The sequence below is a fragment of the Nematolebias whitei genome, chromosome 21, assembly GCF_014905685.2.
Source record: "Nematolebias whitei isolate Nwh7 chromosome 21, NemWhi1, whole genome shotgun sequence".
In the NCBI taxonomy this organism is placed as follows: domain Eukaryota; kingdom Metazoa; phylum Chordata; class Actinopteri; order Cyprinodontiformes; family Rivulidae; genus Nematolebias; species Nematolebias whitei.
In genome coordinates, this window is record NC_056518.1 from 22,138,399 (window position 1) to 22,158,485 (window position 20,087).

Consider the following 20,087-nt stretch of genomic DNA (forward strand, 5'->3'; position numbering starts at 1 on the left):
TATCAGATCGATATTGGTAAAACAGGTTTTGCCTTTGCATGATAATGAATCGATACCATATCTTGCAGTATCGCTCACCACTAGTTGATGACTAAAGTTGCAGTGACAGGAACTGAAGGGGCTCCGCCCCCTCTTTGCGGATTGGTCGGAGCTCCGCGCCCCGCCCAGGGGGAGGAGTCTCAGGTCGATTTCGAGGCGCGGTTGAAATACTCACAGCCGTCTGCCAGCCATCCTCCAATTTGCGCTCATCCGCTGTGGGGTTCACATCTTAGAAAGTTGGGGGTTCTTCTCGTTTCCACATCTTGTAAGGAAGGAGATCCGCTCGTTTTTATTCGTCTCCTTGGAGGAAGACCTTACACCGATCCCAGGGCTGGATTTTTAAATCTCCAAAACTCCTCCGGGTTTTTCTTTTTCGATTTGTCCTTTTTTCTTTTTTTTTTGTTCAGAGCGCCTAAAGGAGGATACAATGGGAGCCCAGTTGTCCAAGGGTGGAGTAGCTGTGGAGGGGAAAGCCGCCGCCGACCCTGCTGCTGCCAAAGCCAACGGCCAGGTGGGTGAAGGAGGCCTGATGAGGGGGGGGGGGGGAGCGGGGCGCCACATGGCACCCAACGCCCACTGGCAGCATGGGTGCCAGGACAGGACGCAGATCCGCTGTGCCCTCCTGACTCTTAAACCTCTGTTAGAAACATTTCAAAAACCGAACTGAATGTAAAAAAAACAACTGCTGTGGGACGTGCAGCCGTCGTGCCCGCTCAGCGCGCACCACGTCTCATCTCTTTGTTAATTCCGTCTGGTGCTCCCAAAGGGGACGATTTACCCGCAAATTTCCCGCAGAGTGCTCAGATTCTTGTCGAACCTGAAGCGTGAAACGGGTTTTCTGTCATGAGTTGGCTGAAATCGGGCGCGTCGGGGGGGTTCGCGTCGAACAAAGGATGCGAGGCGAGCGGCGCAGAGGATGCAAATGCGCTCTGCTGGAGGCGCACTGTGCGAACAAAGAGGCGCCACTTCACACCCGAGCTCCTGTAGTCGAAGCCGCTAAAGCTTGCTGTCTGTCCGTGTTTTAAAAATGTTTACTAGTTTTCCACTTGGTGTTCTTGGAAAGCAACAGTGTGACATTAATTATTATTCACAGGTCGCATTAGATATGTGACGAGTTTCGAGCTTGTCCATAAAGTTTTGTGTCCCTCCTTTCTTCCTGTATAATGTTATGGGCGCGTTTTCGTCATGAACCCAGTTTTATATATAATGATGTGAAGAGCCTTTGCTCCGTCCGCTGCAGATCTTGGATGAGAGCAGGAACCAGGTTTCTCTGGGATCCCTTTGTTTCCCAACTCGCCTGGCAGAGTTGCGTTTTTATGAAGCACTGCTGCCCCCTTGTGGCAGCTCCGAGTCATGCAGGCAGCTGTTCAGTTCCATTTTTGTCAAATGGTGTTAATCCTATCTGCAGGTTTTTATTTGTTTGTGCAAAAGATGCAAATACGAGATGTCTTTGTTTAGATCCAGCGTGACTGAGTTGTGTTTAATTTTTTTATGTTCTAGGAGAACGGCCATGTCAAAACCAACGGAGATGTTTCAGCCAAGCCTGATGGAGAAGTGGCTGCTGCAGATGGAAATGGAACCGCTGAGCCAGCCAAGGAAGGAGAAGCCAGCGGCGGGGATGCCATCGAGCCGGCTCCTGCTGCTGAGGGCGAGGCAGCCAAAGCGGAGGGCGAGGCTGCCAAAGAAGGCAAGAAGAAGAAGAAGTTTTCCCTGAAGAACTCCTTTAAGTTCAAGGGCATCTCACTAAAGAAGAACAAGAAGGCAAGCGAAGAGGGCAAGGAGGAAGCCACCTCCCCTGCAACTGAGGATAAGCCTGAGGAGAACGGCCACGCGGCTAAGGAAACCAAAGAGGAGACGCCGGCCGCTGAGGCCAAAGAGGATGAGGCGGTAGCTGCTGCTGCTCCTGTAGCTGAGGGGGAAACCAAGGCAGCAGAGGAGGCGCCACCAACAGAGCCTGCCCCTGCTGAGGAGGCTGCCGCCGCCGCCCCTGCTGAGGACACAACACCTGCAGCCTCTGAGGGCGAGACCAATGCTGAGTGACAGCACACGGCAACGGCACCTGAACTAATTTTCCAAGATTAAAGTATATAAATATATATATGAGAGACATGTGCCACGTTCTCAAAGTTATAAACAAAACTACAAAAGAAGACAACAAAAGGATATATCACATTTGCTGATTCCACCACCAGTTCACTGCCTTTTATTAGTTCGACAGACGGAATCTCACCGGGCCCTCTCATGATGACAGCGTTGGCTTGCGTCGCCCCCCCTCCCCCTCATGGTACACACACAGGGACTGGCGTGTGGCGAAGGATGGATTGGACGTGGCGCGACTTATTTTCCCAATTCATGGAAAAGCATCTTTTTTTTTTTAACAGCGTGGCAGACCTATAATGTTTTTATTTTCTTTCTGATCTTTTTGGGATCTAAATTTTTCACAGTTGCAGAAAGGGGCAGACCATCTCTTTCGCTCGAAATGACTGTTATATGGACACATAAATCTTTCAAATGATCTTATGAATTTTTAGATTTAACATTCCTATGCTTTACCCCCCCGAATTTCAAGTATTTTGTCATGTATAGAAAAGTGAAAATCAAAGGAGGGGAGGTTGGATAAGAGCAATGTCTTTGTTCGTGCATTTTGATTCTTTTTCTGGCTAAAACCACATTCAAGCTTTTCAAGTATTGCAGTGTTCACATTTCAGAGTTTATAATGCAGGGATTGGGGTTGTGTACAAAATGTGAGCTTTTTATCTGCAAACTGTCAATGTAAATATGTTTTGGCCATTATTTTTGGTTCTCTTTATTTTGCTATCGTTTGAAGATGTTAATGGTTTTATTGTAACTTTTAATAAGGGTAAATAAATGTTTGATCCCCTCTGAGTTCTGCTTTCTTATTTACCATGGACACTGATTGTCATTAGATAACACATATTTGCAGCACGCGAAATCCATTTTGATTGTGAACACTTAGGTTGTAATATACTAACACAATACGTTTCCAGTTGAAAACTAGCATCATAGTGTGACTTTGAGGCCAAATCAACTCCACAACCTTATATTGTTAATATTAACTCAGTGTGTGGCACGTGTCTATTAGCTATTGATATTGCACATACCTCCAAAATAGCATTTCATATGCCACTTGGACCAAAATCATTAATTCGGCCTGCATTGCAGTTTGATTTGTTTAGTCTCCCCCTAGTGGACAAAATTGGTTCTACACGCTAAAACTGGTGCCGCCATTTTGCTAGGTGCTACGTTGTCACAGCCAGAATGACAGCAAACGATATCGGAGTAAAAACCTAAAAAACTCCTAGGAGCTCAATGACCACCAATTTTATTTATGATAGCAGGCAATTAAAAACTTGAGAACTTTATGTTTCAGTGTGAGAGATATTCCACATCAATGTGAAGAAGACGAAAGAGATTGTGGATTTCAGAAAGAGCAAGCACACTACTGAGGGTGGGCTACAATACTACCATTCTGATCAAAGCACATCAGCGACTACTTCCTTAGGCGGCTGAGGCGAGCTGGACTGACCTACAGGTGTGCAGTGGAGAGCATCCTGTGCTCCACATCGTGTGTAGCATGGGGGCTGCACAGCTGGAGAGAAATGCTCTGCAGGGTGCTGAAGGCTGCACAGAAGACTTGTGGACATCTACAAGAGGGCCACCTGCATCATGAAGGACCCCGCACACCCAGCACACACACTTTTTGCCTCGCTCCCCTCAGACAGGAGGTTGCAGAGCATTAAGTGCAGAACCACTAGACTGAGGAACAGCTTATACCCTGAGGCTGTGTGCCACTTAATCCATGCTGCTGATTTTTTACTTTTGCTGTTGTATGCATTTCCATCTGCTCACAACAGACTCATGTTCAGGCTGCTGTTTAATACACCATATTATATTTTATTATTGTTTAGCCTATAGCTTAGATCCTTGTATACTAGTTCTTTTTCATAGTTTACATTACAGTATTGCTATTTTTGGGTGTAACAGACCTTGAGTACACAACTTTTGTTCCACCTCAACAACATGTGATGCGAATGACAATAAAGAACCTTAAAGTTTGTACAGTCACAGGCAGCCTGACAATGAGTTTAAAGTGAAATTCATATAAAAATATCTTGAGTAATGATAAACATACCATACTCTTGATTTGAGAATTTTATTAATAAGCACATATCACGCTACGTCATCTGACGAGGTGGCCGAGTGGTTAAGGCGATGGACTGCTAATCCATTGTGCTCTGCACGCGTGGGTTCGAATCCCATCCTCGTCGGAAAATTATATTTTTTGAACAGTTCTTTTTTTCATGATATTCTAAAATCTGCCTATGGGTTCTTCAATTTCGAATAAAAGTTAGCGTTTTTTTGGCCTTAAAATCCAAAGAGTGAAAGCAATAAAATTGTTAGAAAAACTTGTTTAGTTTTAATCAAAACTATTTACTACACAGGATTTAAGCACTTGGATCTCTTCCTTTTACTACTGTGCGAAGCTAATGCATCTAAAGGTTGCTATTTGTTTATATTTGTATCAATATCGTATCAATGACTGTGTTTTTAGTAAACAACGTCTTTTGTAAATTAGTTTGAACAAAATACAGCCAATTTTTACAATATTTTGGGAAACTTTTTTCAAGTATTCAACTCGTCGTGAATGAAAACCCATTAACCAAACTCTCCAATAGTAAACTGAACTATTGGATAACTTTAAATCTAACAGAAAATGTTTTCATAATCGGTATGAACAGAAAAAAAAAAAAAAAAACTTAACAAAAGGGAACAAAATAGTCATTAAGATTTAAATAGTTTAGATAAAATGTTTGCTATGTATTTTTTTTTTTTAAGAATACAAATATGTACCGGCACGTAAATGAAGAATACCGTACATATTTTCCCCTCGTCTTGTAGTTGTAATTCCTACTATTAACCAGTAGAGGGTAGTGTTTTTACATTTCTGCACAACTGGTTTTATTTACTATGCACCTTCTTGCATGCTAACTAGTCTTTCATTCCTGCATGTACATGTGTAAATAAAACCTTGGCAAAATACATTTTTAAAACTAATCAATTTACTTTAAGTTATTGATTTTGTCATTATTGTTCCGTGTGTACTTCTAATTGTATAGATTTTCATTAGATTTTTGTTGTAGATAAAAAGAAACAATTGTTAACTTTCCAGTGACATTTAAACGCACCACAGTGGAGGAGGCGTGGCGATGTGCTGTGATTGGCTCTACAACAGGAAGTGAAATTGTAGTAATTTAGCTTAGCATATAGCAGAACGAATTTCTCCATATCACGAACTTTTCAGAGTTTTCTTCGAGGTTTTTTTTTATTTTTCAGAGCTCAGAAAGTGTTCGTAGTGTTTAAGATGGGTTTAGAAGCCTGGTACATGGACAGTTCTGACGAGGACCAAAGGAAGCCACACAGGATGAATCCAAACCAGCCCGTTTCCCTAAACGAGTTGAAGAAGCTAAGAGTTTTCTACTGGAAGGTAAATCACAACTTCAGTAAACATGATCAGTAATGTTTTAGACTAGTTTTAATCATGCATTATGTAGCGAGTGGCTCTCAAACGAAACAGTGATGATGCAATTTAATAAAGATGCGTTTACTTCCCATTTTTCTGCAGCTGAATGCTGATATTTATGAAACAGACCTAGAACTGGAGAGGATCCGCAAAGAACAAGGTTACTCCTACATGGACATTATTACAATTCACAAGGACACTCTACCCAACTATGAGGATAAGGTAACCAGTGTGCTCCACACTGCTGAAGACATTTTTAGTGATAATATAAGTAAGCCTGAGCCTGGTTCTGCTAAAGGTTTCTTCCTCATGGGGGAGTTTATCCTTTCCACTGTTGCCTTCACGCTCAAGATGAGAGTTCTGTAATGGAGTTAAATTCAAAGCAGTCTGCTCCTCAGATAATTGGTGGTAAATTACTATTTTATATATGAATGTTTCAGTTCAATGTCCTGAGATGACTTCTGTTGTGACTTGGCGCTATATAAATAAACTTAACTGAATATTTAATAGAAGTGGATGCACGAAACACTGTGGCGCAACTGGTAGAGCTGTTGCCTCTCAGCGAGAAGGTTGCCAGTTCAAATCCCGGTCCACGGGCCTTTCGGGGTGGAGTTTGCATGTTCTCTCTGTGCATGCGTGGGTTTCCTCTGGGTACTCCGGTTTCCTCCCACAGAAAAAACCATGCATGTTAGGCTGATTGGTAACTTTAAATTGCCCCTAGGTGTTTGTCTCCATGTGTCCCTGTGATGGACTTGCGACCTGTCCAGGGTGCACCCCGCCCCTCGAACAGTGATTGCTGGACATGGGCACCAGCGACCCCCGTGACCCAAAATGGAAGAAGCGGGTAAAAGATAATGGATGGATGCTCGAAACTCTTTGTAGCAAAATGACTAAAACAAGAAAATAACCTAGGTTTTTGCACTGGTCCAGTCAACCTGCAGACCGTGACCTGATTGAGAATCTGTAGTGGGATCTTGTTAGAGCTGAGCATAAACAAATCTTTGCAAACCTTAATTAACTGAAACAACATTGTAAAGAAGAGTGGGCCAAAATTCGAGACGCTAAGCAGTTTTCATCTGTCAGAGCAGTTTTTTCCGTTCATTCCTTCCGAACTTTAGATAAGCCAACAAAAATTCGGGCCAAAGTTGACATGCCAAGCCATTTGGGTTGGCCCACCAAGCAGTCCTCGTTACTATATTAAAATTTCCTTTGAAGAATCAATGCAATTTCAGTCGTTCCATTGACTTTAATGTTAGATGGAAAAGTCAGCCCATTGACTACCGTATATATGAGACTGTTTATTTATGGTCAGATTATTGTTGCTGTTAAGTTGTGTTGCTGTTGGACATGCAGGTTTTGACATTTTGCACTACATATTATTATACTGAAATGCCAAAATTTCAATATTTGTTTTAATTTCTTATATACAACTTGCATATTTGTTATATTTTGAGTTGTGTAATGTTATTTATACAGAATGGGAGGTTAAATAACTGTATAATAAATAAATGGACTTTACTTAAAGATGCATTTGCATTTCATGCATTATATTATTGCATTTGGCCCGAGTCCTTTGATAGATTTTAAATTTGGCCCTCTCAGGGAAAATGTTTGGGCACCCCTGATCTATACAGTATATTCAGATACATTAAATGAACAAATGTGTCCTTTCTTGTTACCAAACTGTTTATTCTACACTGAGTGTAGCTATTTTACAATCTGTTGACACTTAACAGTCCCAAGTTATTTTGCTTTTTTTCAGCTGAAGATGTTTTTTGAGGAGCATTTACACTTGGATGATGAGATTCGCTACATCCTAGATGGCCAGGCCTACTTCGATGTCCGGGACAAGGAGGACCGATGGATCCGAATCGCCATGAAAAAGGGAGACCTGATCACTCTGCCGGCTGGCATCTACCACCGCTTCACTCTGGATGAAACGGTACAGCTGAGGGGTGAAGTTTGAAGCAAGTTCAACACAACCAGTCTTTGTTTGTGCTCACAGGATTTACAACTGATTTAATCTGGATTTCTAACGTGACCTCCTGTGATGTAGGTCACATGTTCAACATCAGTTACCATGGTGATGTAACCGATGAAAAAGGTCCACCTTGTGATATGAGGCACAGCTTATTAACCTTGTAACTTCTGTCTGCATTAAGACTTTGGAATTTGTTCATTAAATATTTGAAGTACCTGCGTTTAAGTCAGATTTTTCACCGGCATCGTGATTTATGAACGAAGCTAGCAGGTTGTTGTTTATTCTGGTGTTTGTCAGTTGATCTGATCCGAGTGCTTCCCCCTCCTCAGGACTACACCAAAGCCATGCGACTGTTTGTGGGAGAGCCAGTGTGGAAAGCCTACAACCGACCAGCAAACGACTTCGAAGTCCGTCAGAAATACGTGGCTTCACTGCAGCGTTCCTGAGATGAAGAAAACCCTTCAATTGCTGCACACACTAAAAACAGACACACTAATAATGTGAATTAAAAAAAAAAAATCAGGTTTACAAGTAAAGTTTTCAATTTATAAAAACTGACAGAGGAAATGGCAGATGTTACTAATATATAGGAGACTGCTACCAAGTAAAGATTCATCAAGTAGCTTTTGTATGTATGAATGTTGTGAGACAACTACTGTTGTGATTTGGTGCTTTATAAATAAACTGAATTGAATTAACGCACAAGAAAAGGTAGTTCAAAAATATGTTTACCCCAAAAATAAGCTCATTAGACTTGAGATGTCACTGGTCAGGTCTTAAACATTTGAACTGATGTTTTACTAGTGCAACTTTCTGTACAGTAGTACAGTTTTTATTTGTAAACTCAAGGTAGTTTTCCTGCCCAGGGTCCCCCCGTCTCTCGCACAGTGACTGCTGGATATTTGCACCAGTGACCCCTGTGACCCTAAAAGGAAGAAGCGGTTAAAGATGATGGATAGAAAACCTAGTTCAGTGCCGTTTTGCTCCAGTGCTGTTTTTTTTTCCTCATCTGCTGCTACTTCATCATCCATTTAGTTTTTGTTTGACCAGGAATGCATTACTTGAAGTTTTAATTATCTGCTGAACAGTTTTTTTTTTAATCTGCCTTGTTGAGCGTACTTAGCAAAGATGGCGAGATGTGACAGTTCGGTTTGCAAAGTTTAACGAACACTAAACATCTTTTCAGATGAAAGCGTTTCTTGCTTTTGAATATGAACGTTACATCATTTCTAATTCTGCATCAGAGCTAAACATCAAAATTCATAAGGATGAAATTCTGCTTACCGTGTCACCCAAAGTGTTATTCTTTACAAACGGTCATCTTTTAATAATGCACCTCGTGTACTTTTACTGAAATAGAAACTGCATCTTTGACAAGTGCCTTTAGTAAAACCATAAAAAAATCTTGATTCTAATTTATAGAAATGAATAAATGTTTTGACATGTCTTTTTCAAGAGTTTATACAGTTGTACAAAAAAATAAAGCTGCTGCCATTTAGTCTTTTTATTCATTTGGTTAAAATGCTTATTTAAAAGATCAGATTTATTTAGAATAGGAACATTTCTTTATACATACAAATGATTCACAGAATTTGTAAACAAAGAAGAAAATCAGAATCAATAAATCAGGAAAAAGTGCCTCAGATATGTACAGCTTTGGATTGGTAATATTTTACATTTTTTTTGATTAGTGGACAGAAACCGATGCAATCTGAGGGGCTTGTTTATTTTCACTTCAGGAGTGATGAAATCAAGTGGTAATCCAGTTTTACAGCAGAGGGAGCTGCTATAAGAGTCTCCGTGGAAGTTTATTAGACTAAAGCTCAGGATAATAACGACCAGGCAAAGTCACATAATGAACCACAACTCCTGTAGTGCAATGTTACGCTTTCCAACTGAGCAACTTAGAATGTGAAGTAGTGTTTAATATTCAGCTAAAAATTTAAAAGAATATTTAGGATGTGTAATTATTGGAGTTCTTATGGGGGGCTTTGAGCTAAACATGAAGCTACAACTCAGTGTTAGGATGCTGGTTGACCTCTGCATGACTGGAAGAAAGACCCATGCAACCGCTTTATTAACACTTAGAACTGAAAATATGTATATTAGCAGCAAATCTGTCAAATTTCAAAACAATCCTGCAAAACGGATCACAAACTCTTAGGAGCACTCAACAGGCGCCTTTGGAAAAACTACAGCTAGAAAAAGACATGAAAATAACTTAAAACTGAGCCAAGCTTTATTTTATTTATATATTTAATCTGTTGGTAGACTTGTGTTGAAGAGAAACTGGTATAAAGACACAAACATGCAGCCATCTTGATCTCAGAAAACAAGCCGTCAGATTAACAGTAACCTCTGTCCAGCACATGATCCTAACCCTGTCTCCCATTTCACTTGTTGCTTGGCAGCAACTTGAGGTCAAGACATAACTGTGTTCATAATCCTGGAAAACTGCTGTTTCCATAAAAAGTGGGGGTCATGTTTTAATTGCCGAGTCCGTTTTAGTTTCAGTCAGAGTCAGCCAAGTTGACTTTTTCTTCTGCATCTACTCTGCACTGGTGTAGCTTCATATTCAGCACAAGCAGAAGAGCAAAAAAAAAAGCACATTCTGCCACAAACTATTCTCTTAAAATTAAATTTACATCAATCTTTGCACATACGGGATGTCTGTTGGAGCAGTTTTTGATCCTGTAAATGGGTGAAGACTGAACCACGATCCAGTTTACAAGAGGAGAAATGTGTACTGTGCTTGAATTCCCAATCTCTCCAGTACACTGAACATAGATCACAATCATCTAAACTGGGAAACGTCTCCCTGGAGACAGGAGTCTGTCAGGAGAGCAGTACGATGCACTTCTTTCTCCAGTTGTCCCCTCATACCAGTTTGAGGCACTGTGTGTTGAAGCTGTCGCCTTCTCGGCAGGCCACAGCGTCCAGCAGCGCCTGCTTCTTCTGCGTGCTGCGAGACGACTCCAGCTCATACATGGTGGTCAGATTGAACAGGACGCTTTCGTGCAGGTAGAGGGCGGGGTCCTGCTGCACCAGGCCCTCCAGCTGGCCCAGCGACTCCTTCAGCCGGCCCAGGTAGAGGAGGCACACAGCTGCGTTGTTGTTGGCCTGGAAGCAAACCACGTTCAAACAAATCAGAAATATTTCAAACTGTTCTGTGTAAATTTACTGAACTATTCAATCGTTTTGAGCGTTTCAGCTTCTCACCTGCAGAACTTCTAATGTGTGAGAGTTTAAAAGAAGTGGGAATACTTACAACAGGGTTTTTGGGGTCAATCTTTAACACTTCTAGGAAGGATGAGTGCGCGTCAGCGTAGTTGTTCTGACTGAGGTAGACAAACGCCCTATAAAAATAAAAAACATTTCTATAGTATCAAAATCATACTAGTAGGTAAAACCATGAGGATCAATCATCTGCTGTGTGTGGTTCATGCATACAAGATCTTTACTAATCAATCACAAAATAAAAACCACTGAGTAAACATTTTAAATATGTCACCTTAGGAAACCATGTTCCTTGGTATTTGAGACTTGACATAAAAAAAAAAGACCCAAGTTCTCAATCAACCTTTATTTATACAGGTAAATCCCATTGAGCCTCGAGGACTCATTTACAAGAGAGACCTGATTTCAACAAAGAAAGATGACAACAATGGACAACAGCAACAACAATAAGCAGTTATAAAAACTCATACTACAGTTTTTTTTTTTTTTTTTTTAACAAATAGGATAGCTAAAAGGAAAAAGGTAACAAAACAAAAAACAGCTAGATTCCAAGACAAATGTAGAAAACTAAAAACAGGAACATGTCTGCATTGGTCCCTGCCAGGAGTCCAACAGCTTCTTAAAGCCACTTAGAGAGGTCAAGGTCGAGAGCTTCAAATCTTTTTGTAAGATATTCCAGGAAACAGGAGCGGAGAAGGAGAAGGCCCTTTTGCCTAGTTCAGTCCTCACTGAGGGAACACTGCAGGTAATAATGTCCTGAGAGCGCACGCCGTAGCTGCACTCACGCAGAGACATGTAGGAGGAGATGTATGAAGGCAGCAGACCAAGAAGTGATTTAAAGATGAAAATGTACCAGTGAGAGAGTCTGCGTGAAGTTAATGATGTCCAGTTAACCAGTGAATACAGAGTGCAGTGGTGGGTACGATAATCACAGCCAGTTATGAATCTTAGTGCACCATGATAGACAGCATCCAACATCTGCAGGGTTCTTGTAGGAGCGTTCATGTAAATAATATCACCAAAATCAATTGAGGGAAGGAAAGTCACAGATACAAGGCGTGTTAACTGGTTTCCATAAATATTTTTTTGGATGTACATTTTGAAATTGCGCAAATACCTTTTTAAAATGCTGCCAAAGCAAAATAGTTCACTTTCTTATAAAATCAATTTATAAACAAAAGTTTACATGGAAACGGCGTTTGAAAATGGGGTCCAAATAGGGAGCAGCTGTTACTGATCACATGACTGATGAGCACAAGTTTGTCCGTTTCTAGAGAATAAACACGACCAGCAATTATTAACATTAGCAAATAATCACAACTGTTGAAAACAATTCCTTAAGGAATCTCCATTTTTTCCCCCCTCATAGATACACTGGACATGTTCTAGAATAATATAGTTCAGTCTTTTCATTTCAACTGTGGTATTTTTCTTAAATATTGGGTGGGCTGAAGCCCGGCCTGAATTTGGTCCGGGCCATAATAATGTGATGGATGAGTGGGCAGGGCTTTTGATTGCGTCAGTGGATGCGTGCGGCTGACAATCCAATTATATGGCAACATTGCTTGCCATACATTCACCAGCTGCACACGGCCATTTGACCGCACGCTGACCGGCCTTGAAAGAGGCTCTAGTGCTCTTCCTCTGAGTTTTGGTTCCCATTTGAACCACAACTGTTTATTGTAAAATGTAATCGACAGCACCATCTACTGACTGCGTTCTAGTGACTAATTAATTTACCAGAATCCAGATATATTTTCTAAATATTTCAACAGTTTGTTACACATGAAGGCATGAGTACATGTTCACCCACAATGATCAACAGAACAGCAGCAAGTCTACAACAGAATGGCTGAAAGAGAAAAATGGAGACGTTGCAAAGGCCCAAAGTCCAGATTTGAGCCTTTTTTGTACTAATCATTAACAGAGTCTAACACTGCCTTATGCCCAAGCAGTAAAGGTGTAACTCTGTATTTCATGGGTGATGCAGATTTGCTAAAAGCCTAGTATAAAACAAAGTGTCCCAGAGAAGCATAAAGTAAACCGTATATAGAGGTGTAAAATACACGTCATGACGCACCTGTTCATTAAAACACATGTGGCGTGACTGAAGTCACTTCCTTCCATCTGACAGTCTTTCTCCACATCTTGGAAGTATTTCTCTGCTGTTTTCAAGTCTCCGATCTGTCAAATCAAAAAAGCAGTGACACAGTTACAGCTGATCCTTGGGTGGGCTTAAAAAAACAGGGCAAACAAAAGAACAGCACAGAAATATATTAAAGCATTTATATTGCTTACAATTATACGAAAAATCTTTAAGTCATGTTTATTTTGTGCGTATAAAATGAAAAATGACACACTCCTACATATATTCTTGGGACGACAGACTTCTGTATAGAAAAACAACTAGTGCGTTCTCACATCTGTGACTTCTGTACCACAGACAGACGCTCATGATTATAATTTAGTCATTATTACAAATAAAAGTGACAGGTTTTCCCAGAGAGCAGAAGCAACTGAAATGGATGAAGTCATAAATGTTTAGTGATGTGGAACCATCAGTGAGGGCTTTTATCTTCAGGACAAATGTACAAACTTGGAAACAAATATTCAGAGGAAATAGAACCAAAGCAAAGGAGCTCCTCTTACTTTCCTTTGGGTTAGTTGACAGCACATCTGTGAACTCAGATTTAAATCCAGTAGTCAATGCCAAACCAAGAACTGAGCAGCATTGTGGAAAAAAATACTATTTTTTCCAGTAATTCTTTCGAGTATAGTTCATAAATTAGGGTAAAGTATGGTTTACTTCCTGTGTATAGTTTTAGGATATATTTCTGGATGCAGCAGTTATTGCCTAAAGGCTCTAAGGTAATCACAAAGTGGTTTCTGCTTTACGTAATGGGATTTTCCAGAGTCCCTGAATCGTTTAACAATATAATATTCTGTTGAAGCTGAAATACACAATGTTTTGTACTGTAAAATGTTCATTTTTTAATTCTGATAATTGATATATGGTTGAGTTTTGGTTGCAGCTGTGAGCCATAAACCATCATTGTGTTTTTTTGTTCTTTAATTATCCAGTCCTGACACGCTCAGTCATTATTTGGCCAAATGTGGAATCTTCCAGAACAACATTCCAAATATATATATTTTATAGTTTTATTTGTCTAAACTATTTTAGTTTGCATCTGTCAAAACATCCTAAGCATTCCTGTAAATCACTGAAAAAAAAAGTACTGTATTGTTAAAACTGCTATAACAAAAACATTTTCTTCAGGTTTTTTTTTTACCCTCCACTTCCAACAATAAGATTTATTTCAGATAACCTAACAGAGAATGGACACTACTAAGTTTAGCTAAAAAGCGTGTTTTCACGTAACCTGAACTCCCTTAGTGACACTAAACAGCCTGTTTTTAAATACAGTTTTAAAAGACTGTTTTTTTAAACTAGTTTAGTTGTAAAATGTTTGTCAAAACCAGTTTTTCATAAGCAAAGCAGAGTTTATTTCTACTCTACTGAAGCATAAAAGTGCATTTTGTTTATCTTTTGCCTCAGGTAGCTCTCTATTTAATCACCTACATGTGCATTATGCAAAGCTAGATTAATCAATTCTGTCTGTGTCCATGGAGCTAAAGTCCTATAATCTATCCACCCATCTGGTAATGTACAGACCTGCAAGAAGATGCGTCCGATACCACTGAGCAGCTGCACTCTCTGCTGGGGCTCATACTGGATGATAGAGTGGTAAGTCTCCACAGCCAGAACATAGTCCTGAGGACAAACACAGAGCAACAAACAGGTTTAGGAGAAAAGCCAACAAATACGTACAAGAATGATGAACAGAAGGCAACGAAAAAGAAAAGTCGAGTGAGGTAAACTGTCGGAGGCAGATGCATGAGCAGAGTTTAGGTATGGAAAGAAAGGCGCATTAATCAAACATGTGGCGTGTTAGCAGGACGATGTGACCCTCGGCTCACCTCTACACCGCGCTGCAACACATCGCTCACTCTGTGGCAGTAATGCTGAGCGACACGACACAGAGAGGTCAGAGAGGTGCGTGTGTTTGCAGGCTCAGTGGGAACCAGCAGCGAGACTACAGAACGTGTGTACTGAGCATGTTCGTGCATCTGAAAAACTTTTACCAAAACTAAAACTTTTGACATTGATGTGAACACCAGATAAAGTTCTGCAGAAACGTTATTATCCTGCCCCCCACCACCCCACCCCACAACTTTTTTTTATTTTTTATCTTTTATGTCCAAGGAGTCAGACTTTTTTGTAATCTTTAAAGAAATGTTAAACTAACGTCTCTCAACAAGAAAAGGAACTATCCAGATGACCTGACTGAACATTGTTGGATTAAACTAAAAAAAGTTTGTCAAAATCAAGGCCCGTGGGCCAAATCTGGCCCTTGTTAACATATTTTAAGGCCCAACAATATTATAATTTAAATGAAAAATGTGTTTATTCTTCTCATTTTGCATAAAATAATAATTTAATGCAGGTTTCTCATGATGGTTGGCTAACTTTGATGCCAGAAAAAAAATGGGATTTTTCTGTATTATTTGATTTTGATGTGGAGGAGCAACAACAACAACAAAAACAACACATGGGGCCAATTTGACTCCTGTTTATGAACCTAGAACCAAGAAAAGATGTCAAGTATCTGGGTTAATACATCGATTGAAACTGGCCCATGACTTGGAAAAAGTTTTCAACTTTGGTCCATTCATGCAAGTGAGTTTGACACTAGGGTCTTAAAGGTCTTTCAGAGATTTTTTTTTTTACTTTGGCAGTATTAATAAACTTATTTTCAGTCTAGTGTTTAATCATTTTTATAGAATTTGTTTTCAAATTAATTCACTTAAAGTTGAACTATAAATTATTCAGGCATAAAGAGGCTCCTAAACTCGAGAGATGAACCAGTGTCATGTTGACACAGACAACTTAGCAAAGAACCAGTTTTAAATGGGACCTTACAGCATTTTGCTATGGCAGCCTGTCACAAACTCACAATTTATTTCACTTTTCTTAGTTGTTCTATATAAAATGACCAAAGACAACCCAATGTGATAGATACAAACCAGCATAGCACCTAAAAGGAGATGCCTATAGAGGTAAAAACATATTAACTGAAGGATGATGCTTCACTCATATCTTTGATTTTTTTTAAATGTTTTAATGACTTGCAGATAGATAATATTATTATACTGTACATAACTGTTTAGATCTGAGACCCATTTCCTCAGCTTGTTTAACTAGTTAAAAAACTGACACAGAACTATTTATTTTGAAGTTAAAATATTTTTGAACAAAGTTATAAAGAGGCTATGGAACATTCTTTACCTGTTGCATCTCTATCTAAAATCCACTTTTTTAATTCCCTTGTAGTTTTCGCTTTATTTAAACAAACTGTTTTATAAAAGGCAACTTTATATGACTTATGTGCTTTTTACTTTTGAATCTTTTGGAATATTATAAATATTTTTTGAATAAGTTTTCATACAGTAATAAATTGCTTTTAGTAAACTTGTGTTGCGAGTGCATACGGGTATTTATGATTTTAATAAAAAAATGTATATTTATCCCTTATATTAACATTTGAATTTACATTAAACTGAGTTGTGCATAGCTCCACGATCCTGTTAAAGACAAATAATGAACAAACACAAATTATAAACAACAAAATCCATGCTCAATAATCCAACAAATTATAAATATTCACTAAATGTAAGAATTCTGCACACCGAGTCAAAAACTCATTGAAACCGAGATCCTGTGACAAAAAAATGGTGTAATTTCAGCTCCAAACGGTAGATGGCACTGTGTTTCTCTCTACAGTCTGATCTGAGCCCACAGACCCCCCACAGACCCCCTCCCTCCACTCCCCACTCGCTCTTTCTCTGACCAAGAATCCAATTAGTGGTCAGTCTGTGGGGATTTCACTGTGAATCCTCCACCAGCCCAGCATCAGAGATCTCTGACTCACACACACACACACACACAGGGACACACAAACACATACACCCACCTTCATCAGCAGCAAGCAGTTGGCCACGGAGAACATGACCCGACTGAGACGAGACCTCCACAGCTTTAGAGACGCTATAAACAGGGAAAAAAGAGAAGGTTAATTTACTTTGTGTTTTCATTCCACCTGTTTTTATATAAATATATATATTCCTGTATTCTCCTTTCTCTAAAATCCCTCTGTACTATTATTCCTCCAACCCTTTCATTACATCCAGCTGGGTTATTTTAAGGCGAGGCAGTGAGGAAGACACTGCGGCACATTTCCTCTTCCTCTGCTCTGGGAGAGCCTGTGTGCTCTGCCCGTTACTATTCATCGCTGTGTGTTTGTGTGCGTGAGAGCTGGGAGAAGAGCTAATCACTCAGCAGGGTCCTGATGTGTGAAGGCAAGGCTCTGCGTTATCGACTGTCTGTGAGAGGAGAGACAGAGGACACAGCTATTACGCTGCTTTTGTTAGGCTCTAAAATACGGGCTGAAACGAAGCGCTGGATCCAGTCATACACGTATCACCCTGCTAATTTCCAAGTATAAAAAAATGTACAGTATATTTAGCTCAACCGAAACAATTAAACTGATATACACAAGTTGGAAAAGTGGCTGGAAGCGCGACAACTGAGAAACACAAGTCTGGACCAGGTTTGGGTTGTGCGGAGGTGTGTCTACCTAAATTTTAGATGAAGATGCCTGCCCATTTCCCTCTCACAGTGGTGCCGATGTGAGTGGATTGGCAGGACTGATCTGTATTGATCTGCTTGGCGTGAAGAGCTGGAGAGACCATTTGATATTCAGTGAGAGTACCGAAGCTGTGAGGTGCTAAACACTGTTGGAGCACCGCATTGGTGTGTGTGTGTGGTGGACACTGTGGAATTGTATGCGAGGCTGAGGCATGCTGCAGTCCTGCACCAGGTGTGTATCTGGATTAACCATTCAGGCCCATGACCTCACTCTCCTCCCAGGATGCGATGCAGTCTGGGACTGTGGCCAAGACTGCTTCTCTGTGTGTGTGTGTGTGTTTGCTTACCTTGCCTATTCTCCTGTGTAAGAGTGATCATGCTGCCATCCTCTGCCAAGCCATTCTCCAAATTTTCCAGAATCTGTTCAAGCAGGGAGGGGATTTTAGCTTCAGTGGGGAAAAGGGGTTCGCTGCCTTCACTTTATTAGTGTTAAAGTATTATATAACCACATTTGTTGCATGTTGTCTTGTTTCAAATGGTCAAGATTTCCCAACTGATTATTTTAGACCATTTAGTCATTTTAAAGCAAACATTTGCTGTAGAGGTTTATAAAAAAAATTCAAATCCAGTGTAGGTATATGCCATAATCATGAATGATTATTTGTAATTTTGAGGCTCAAAAAGATACTAAGACATATATTTTAAAATGGACAACTTTTTATGTAATAAAATAATAAAAAATACCCTCCATATTATTGTTTTTTTTTTCTATAGTTATAAAGTTTTTTTTTTTAACAGATTTTTCTGGAGCATTTAAAAATCTGAAAACCAAGTTACATCAAATGCTCATTCAATGATTTTGAAATCCAAGGATGAACATGTATGCTATATTTATGAATGACTAACTTGAGCTTCTTAAGTGGAAGATGAATTAAAATAAGACATGTACAAATATATGTTGAATAATATTGGTTACGGAAAAAAAAGTACAAAGCTGAATAAAGATAGGACATGTCTACTTACTGGTATATACTCTGAGAAGAATTCTGCTTGTTTTACATGATAAATTCAAGTAATTTGCATTTTAAGTATATTGTTGAAAATAAATGTCTTTCACTAACATTTTTCCTCATACTCTTTGTTTTTCCATACTTAAGCAGGCTAGAGAAACAACAAAACAGGTTCTTATCGTTTTAGGACAGAGCTGCCCTATATGTCATTCAATTACAAGATCTTTGAAATAGTAAAGAATATATTCAATTGTTTAGACTATACACTTATCTGGAGGATGTGTTCTGGTATGTGTGTGTTTGTACTAACAGCAAGAGAGATGGTTTTGAGGTTGTGCAGGTGGTCCAGAGCCTCCTGAGGCTTGGCCAGGTATTGAGGAAGTTCAGCATGCAGCAGCCGCATGGAGAATGGTACCATCGAGCCTGGACATAAAGGGAAAGCCAGATGGAGAGGAGAAGACAACAGGGAATGGAGGAAGAAAATGTGAGAGGTAGAGGGGACAATATGAAACATGGTGGGATGGGAATGTAGCAGTAAAGTGAGAAAAAAAAGAAGGCAGAGAGACAGAAAGATGAGAATATAAAGCTATCCACCCACACACAGACTGTACACAGCCCTGGAGGCAGGAACCTACAGATGGCACCGAGCTACGTATGGCTGCTTATTAAACCCTCTCATCTCTCCATCTCTGTGTGCTGCACAGCTCCATCACTCATCTCCCTGCCTCATCCCTCAGCCAGCCTCTACATCATTCACACTCTTCCTCACACACGCTTACGCACATGCATGCAAGCGCATACACCTGAGTCTCTGTTCAGGTGAGTCCCCTGGCTTTGATCAGGGTCTCTTTGATACTGTCATCTGATCTGAAACCAGCTAGCTACTTCATCTTTGGCTCCTGATTCTGCCAGTCTGTGTATCTCAATTTCTATCTACATTCTCTTTACGTTTGTTTTCTATCAAACCCATCTAGAGGACATGATAAACTCTCCTTTCCCCATATTACCTTCTGACTGCATTGCTATCCAGTGGACCAATCTTTATGCCCAGCAGGCAGGGTTGTTGTGCTGCGATTGATTAGCCAGAGATTATGGGCTATTAGTACTTTGAATCTGATTAAAAGTTTATTATAATTTGTTGCTATCAAACACATTTGTTAGAAATTGTTTTTAAAGCAAACGCAAAAAAGAAGAAAATTAGATTTATAGGCCTGTCACAATAAACTTTGCTAGGTGATTAATTGTCTCAGAAATTATTGCAATAAAATATATTATTTGAAATTTGACAATAATTAGTAATTATTGTGAAATTTAAGAAAAAATGTTGGTTAATTTTTGTGTGTAGTACCTTTTTTATGACCACTGGATGGCAGTATAAGACTGTTTGAACCAAAGGATGGATAGCGAGGGAGTGAGCACTGTGTCTCATTAAGAAAAATGCGAGGGAGGCCTCGACACGACATGGGCTGTCTCTCGTTCTTATTTTTCGGTTCTTAAAATGGCGGACGCTCGGTGTGGTTTGAGCTCTTTAGCATAGCATTTGTCAGACAAAGCTATTAATAAAAAAAAAAA

General features: G+C 39.9%; 3 protein-coding genes and 1 non-coding gene across 4 annotated transcripts in view; 3 read left to right on the forward strand and 1 right to left on the reverse strand.

Annotated features, from left to right (window-relative positions):
* Nucleotides 1-222: 222 nt before the first annotated feature.
* Nucleotides 223-2,925, forward strand: marcksl1a (MARCKS-like 1a). The gene is made up of 2 exons (XM_037695154.1): nt 223-550; nt 1,540-2,925. Exons 1-2 carry the CDS (start codon nt 467-469, stop codon nt 2,077-2,079), a joined length of 624 nt encoding a protein of 207 aa, XP_037551082.1. The 5' UTR covers nt 223-466; the 3' UTR covers nt 2,080-2,925.
* Nucleotides 2,926-4,246: 1,321 nt separating this feature from the next.
* Nucleotides 4,247-4,328, forward strand: trnas-gcu. Its single transcript has one exon. It is a non-coding gene; the product is annotated as a tRNA-Ser (tRNA).
* Nucleotides 4,329-5,310: 982 nt separating this feature from the next.
* On the forward strand, nt 5,311-8,088 carry adi1 (acireductone dioxygenase 1). The gene is made up of 4 exons (XM_037695179.1): nt 5,311-5,545; nt 5,684-5,803; nt 7,344-7,523; nt 7,892-8,088. Exons 1-4 carry the CDS (start codon nt 5,423-5,425, stop codon nt 8,006-8,008), a joined length of 540 nt encoding a protein of 179 aa, XP_037551107.1. The 5' UTR covers nt 5,311-5,422; the 3' UTR covers nt 8,009-8,088.
* Nucleotides 8,089-9,716: 1,628 nt separating this feature from the next.
* Nucleotides 9,717-20,087, reverse strand: part of trappc12 (trafficking protein particle complex subunit 12) — a 31,495-nt gene continuing 21,124 nt past the window's right edge. The window contains exons 6-12 of the mRNA XM_037695178.1: nt 18,826-18,938; nt 17,853-17,925; nt 16,832-16,905; nt 14,473-14,571; nt 12,880-12,983; nt 10,831-10,918; nt 9,717-10,682 (exon numbers count right to left, since the gene is read on the reverse strand). Of these exons, the coding sequence (XP_037551106.1) occupies nt 10,440-10,682; nt 10,831-10,918; nt 12,880-12,983; nt 14,473-14,571; nt 16,832-16,905; nt 17,853-17,925; nt 18,826-18,938 (794 nt within the window). The 3' untranslated portion in view covers nt 9,717-10,439. The remainder of the gene's footprint in view (nt 10,683-10,830; nt 10,919-12,879; nt 12,984-14,472; nt 14,572-16,831; nt 16,906-17,852; nt 17,926-18,825; nt 18,939-20,087) is intronic.

Excerpts from the sequence above, each read along its gene's own strand:
- marcksl1a (XM_037695154.1), top strand. The coding sequence starts at position 467 with ATGGGAGCCCAGTTGTCCAAGGGTGGAGTAGCTGTGGAGGGGAAAGCC. Across the intron at positions 551-1,539 it reads CTGCCAAAGCCAACGGCCAG|GAGAACGGCCATGTCAAAAC; the intron begins GTGGGTGAAGGA and ends TTTATGTTCTAG.
- adi1 (XM_037695179.1), top strand. The coding sequence starts at position 5,423 with ATGGGTTTAGAAGCCTGGTACATGGACAGTTCTGACGAGGACCAAAGG. Across the intron at positions 5,546-5,683 it reads TAAGAGTTTTCTACTGGAAG|CTGAATGCTGATATTTATGA; the intron begins GTAAATCACAAC and ends ATTTTTCTGCAG. Across the intron at positions 7,524-7,891 it reads GCTTCACTCTGGATGAAACG|GACTACACCAAAGCCATGCG; the intron begins GTACAGCTGAGG and ends CCCCCTCCTCAG.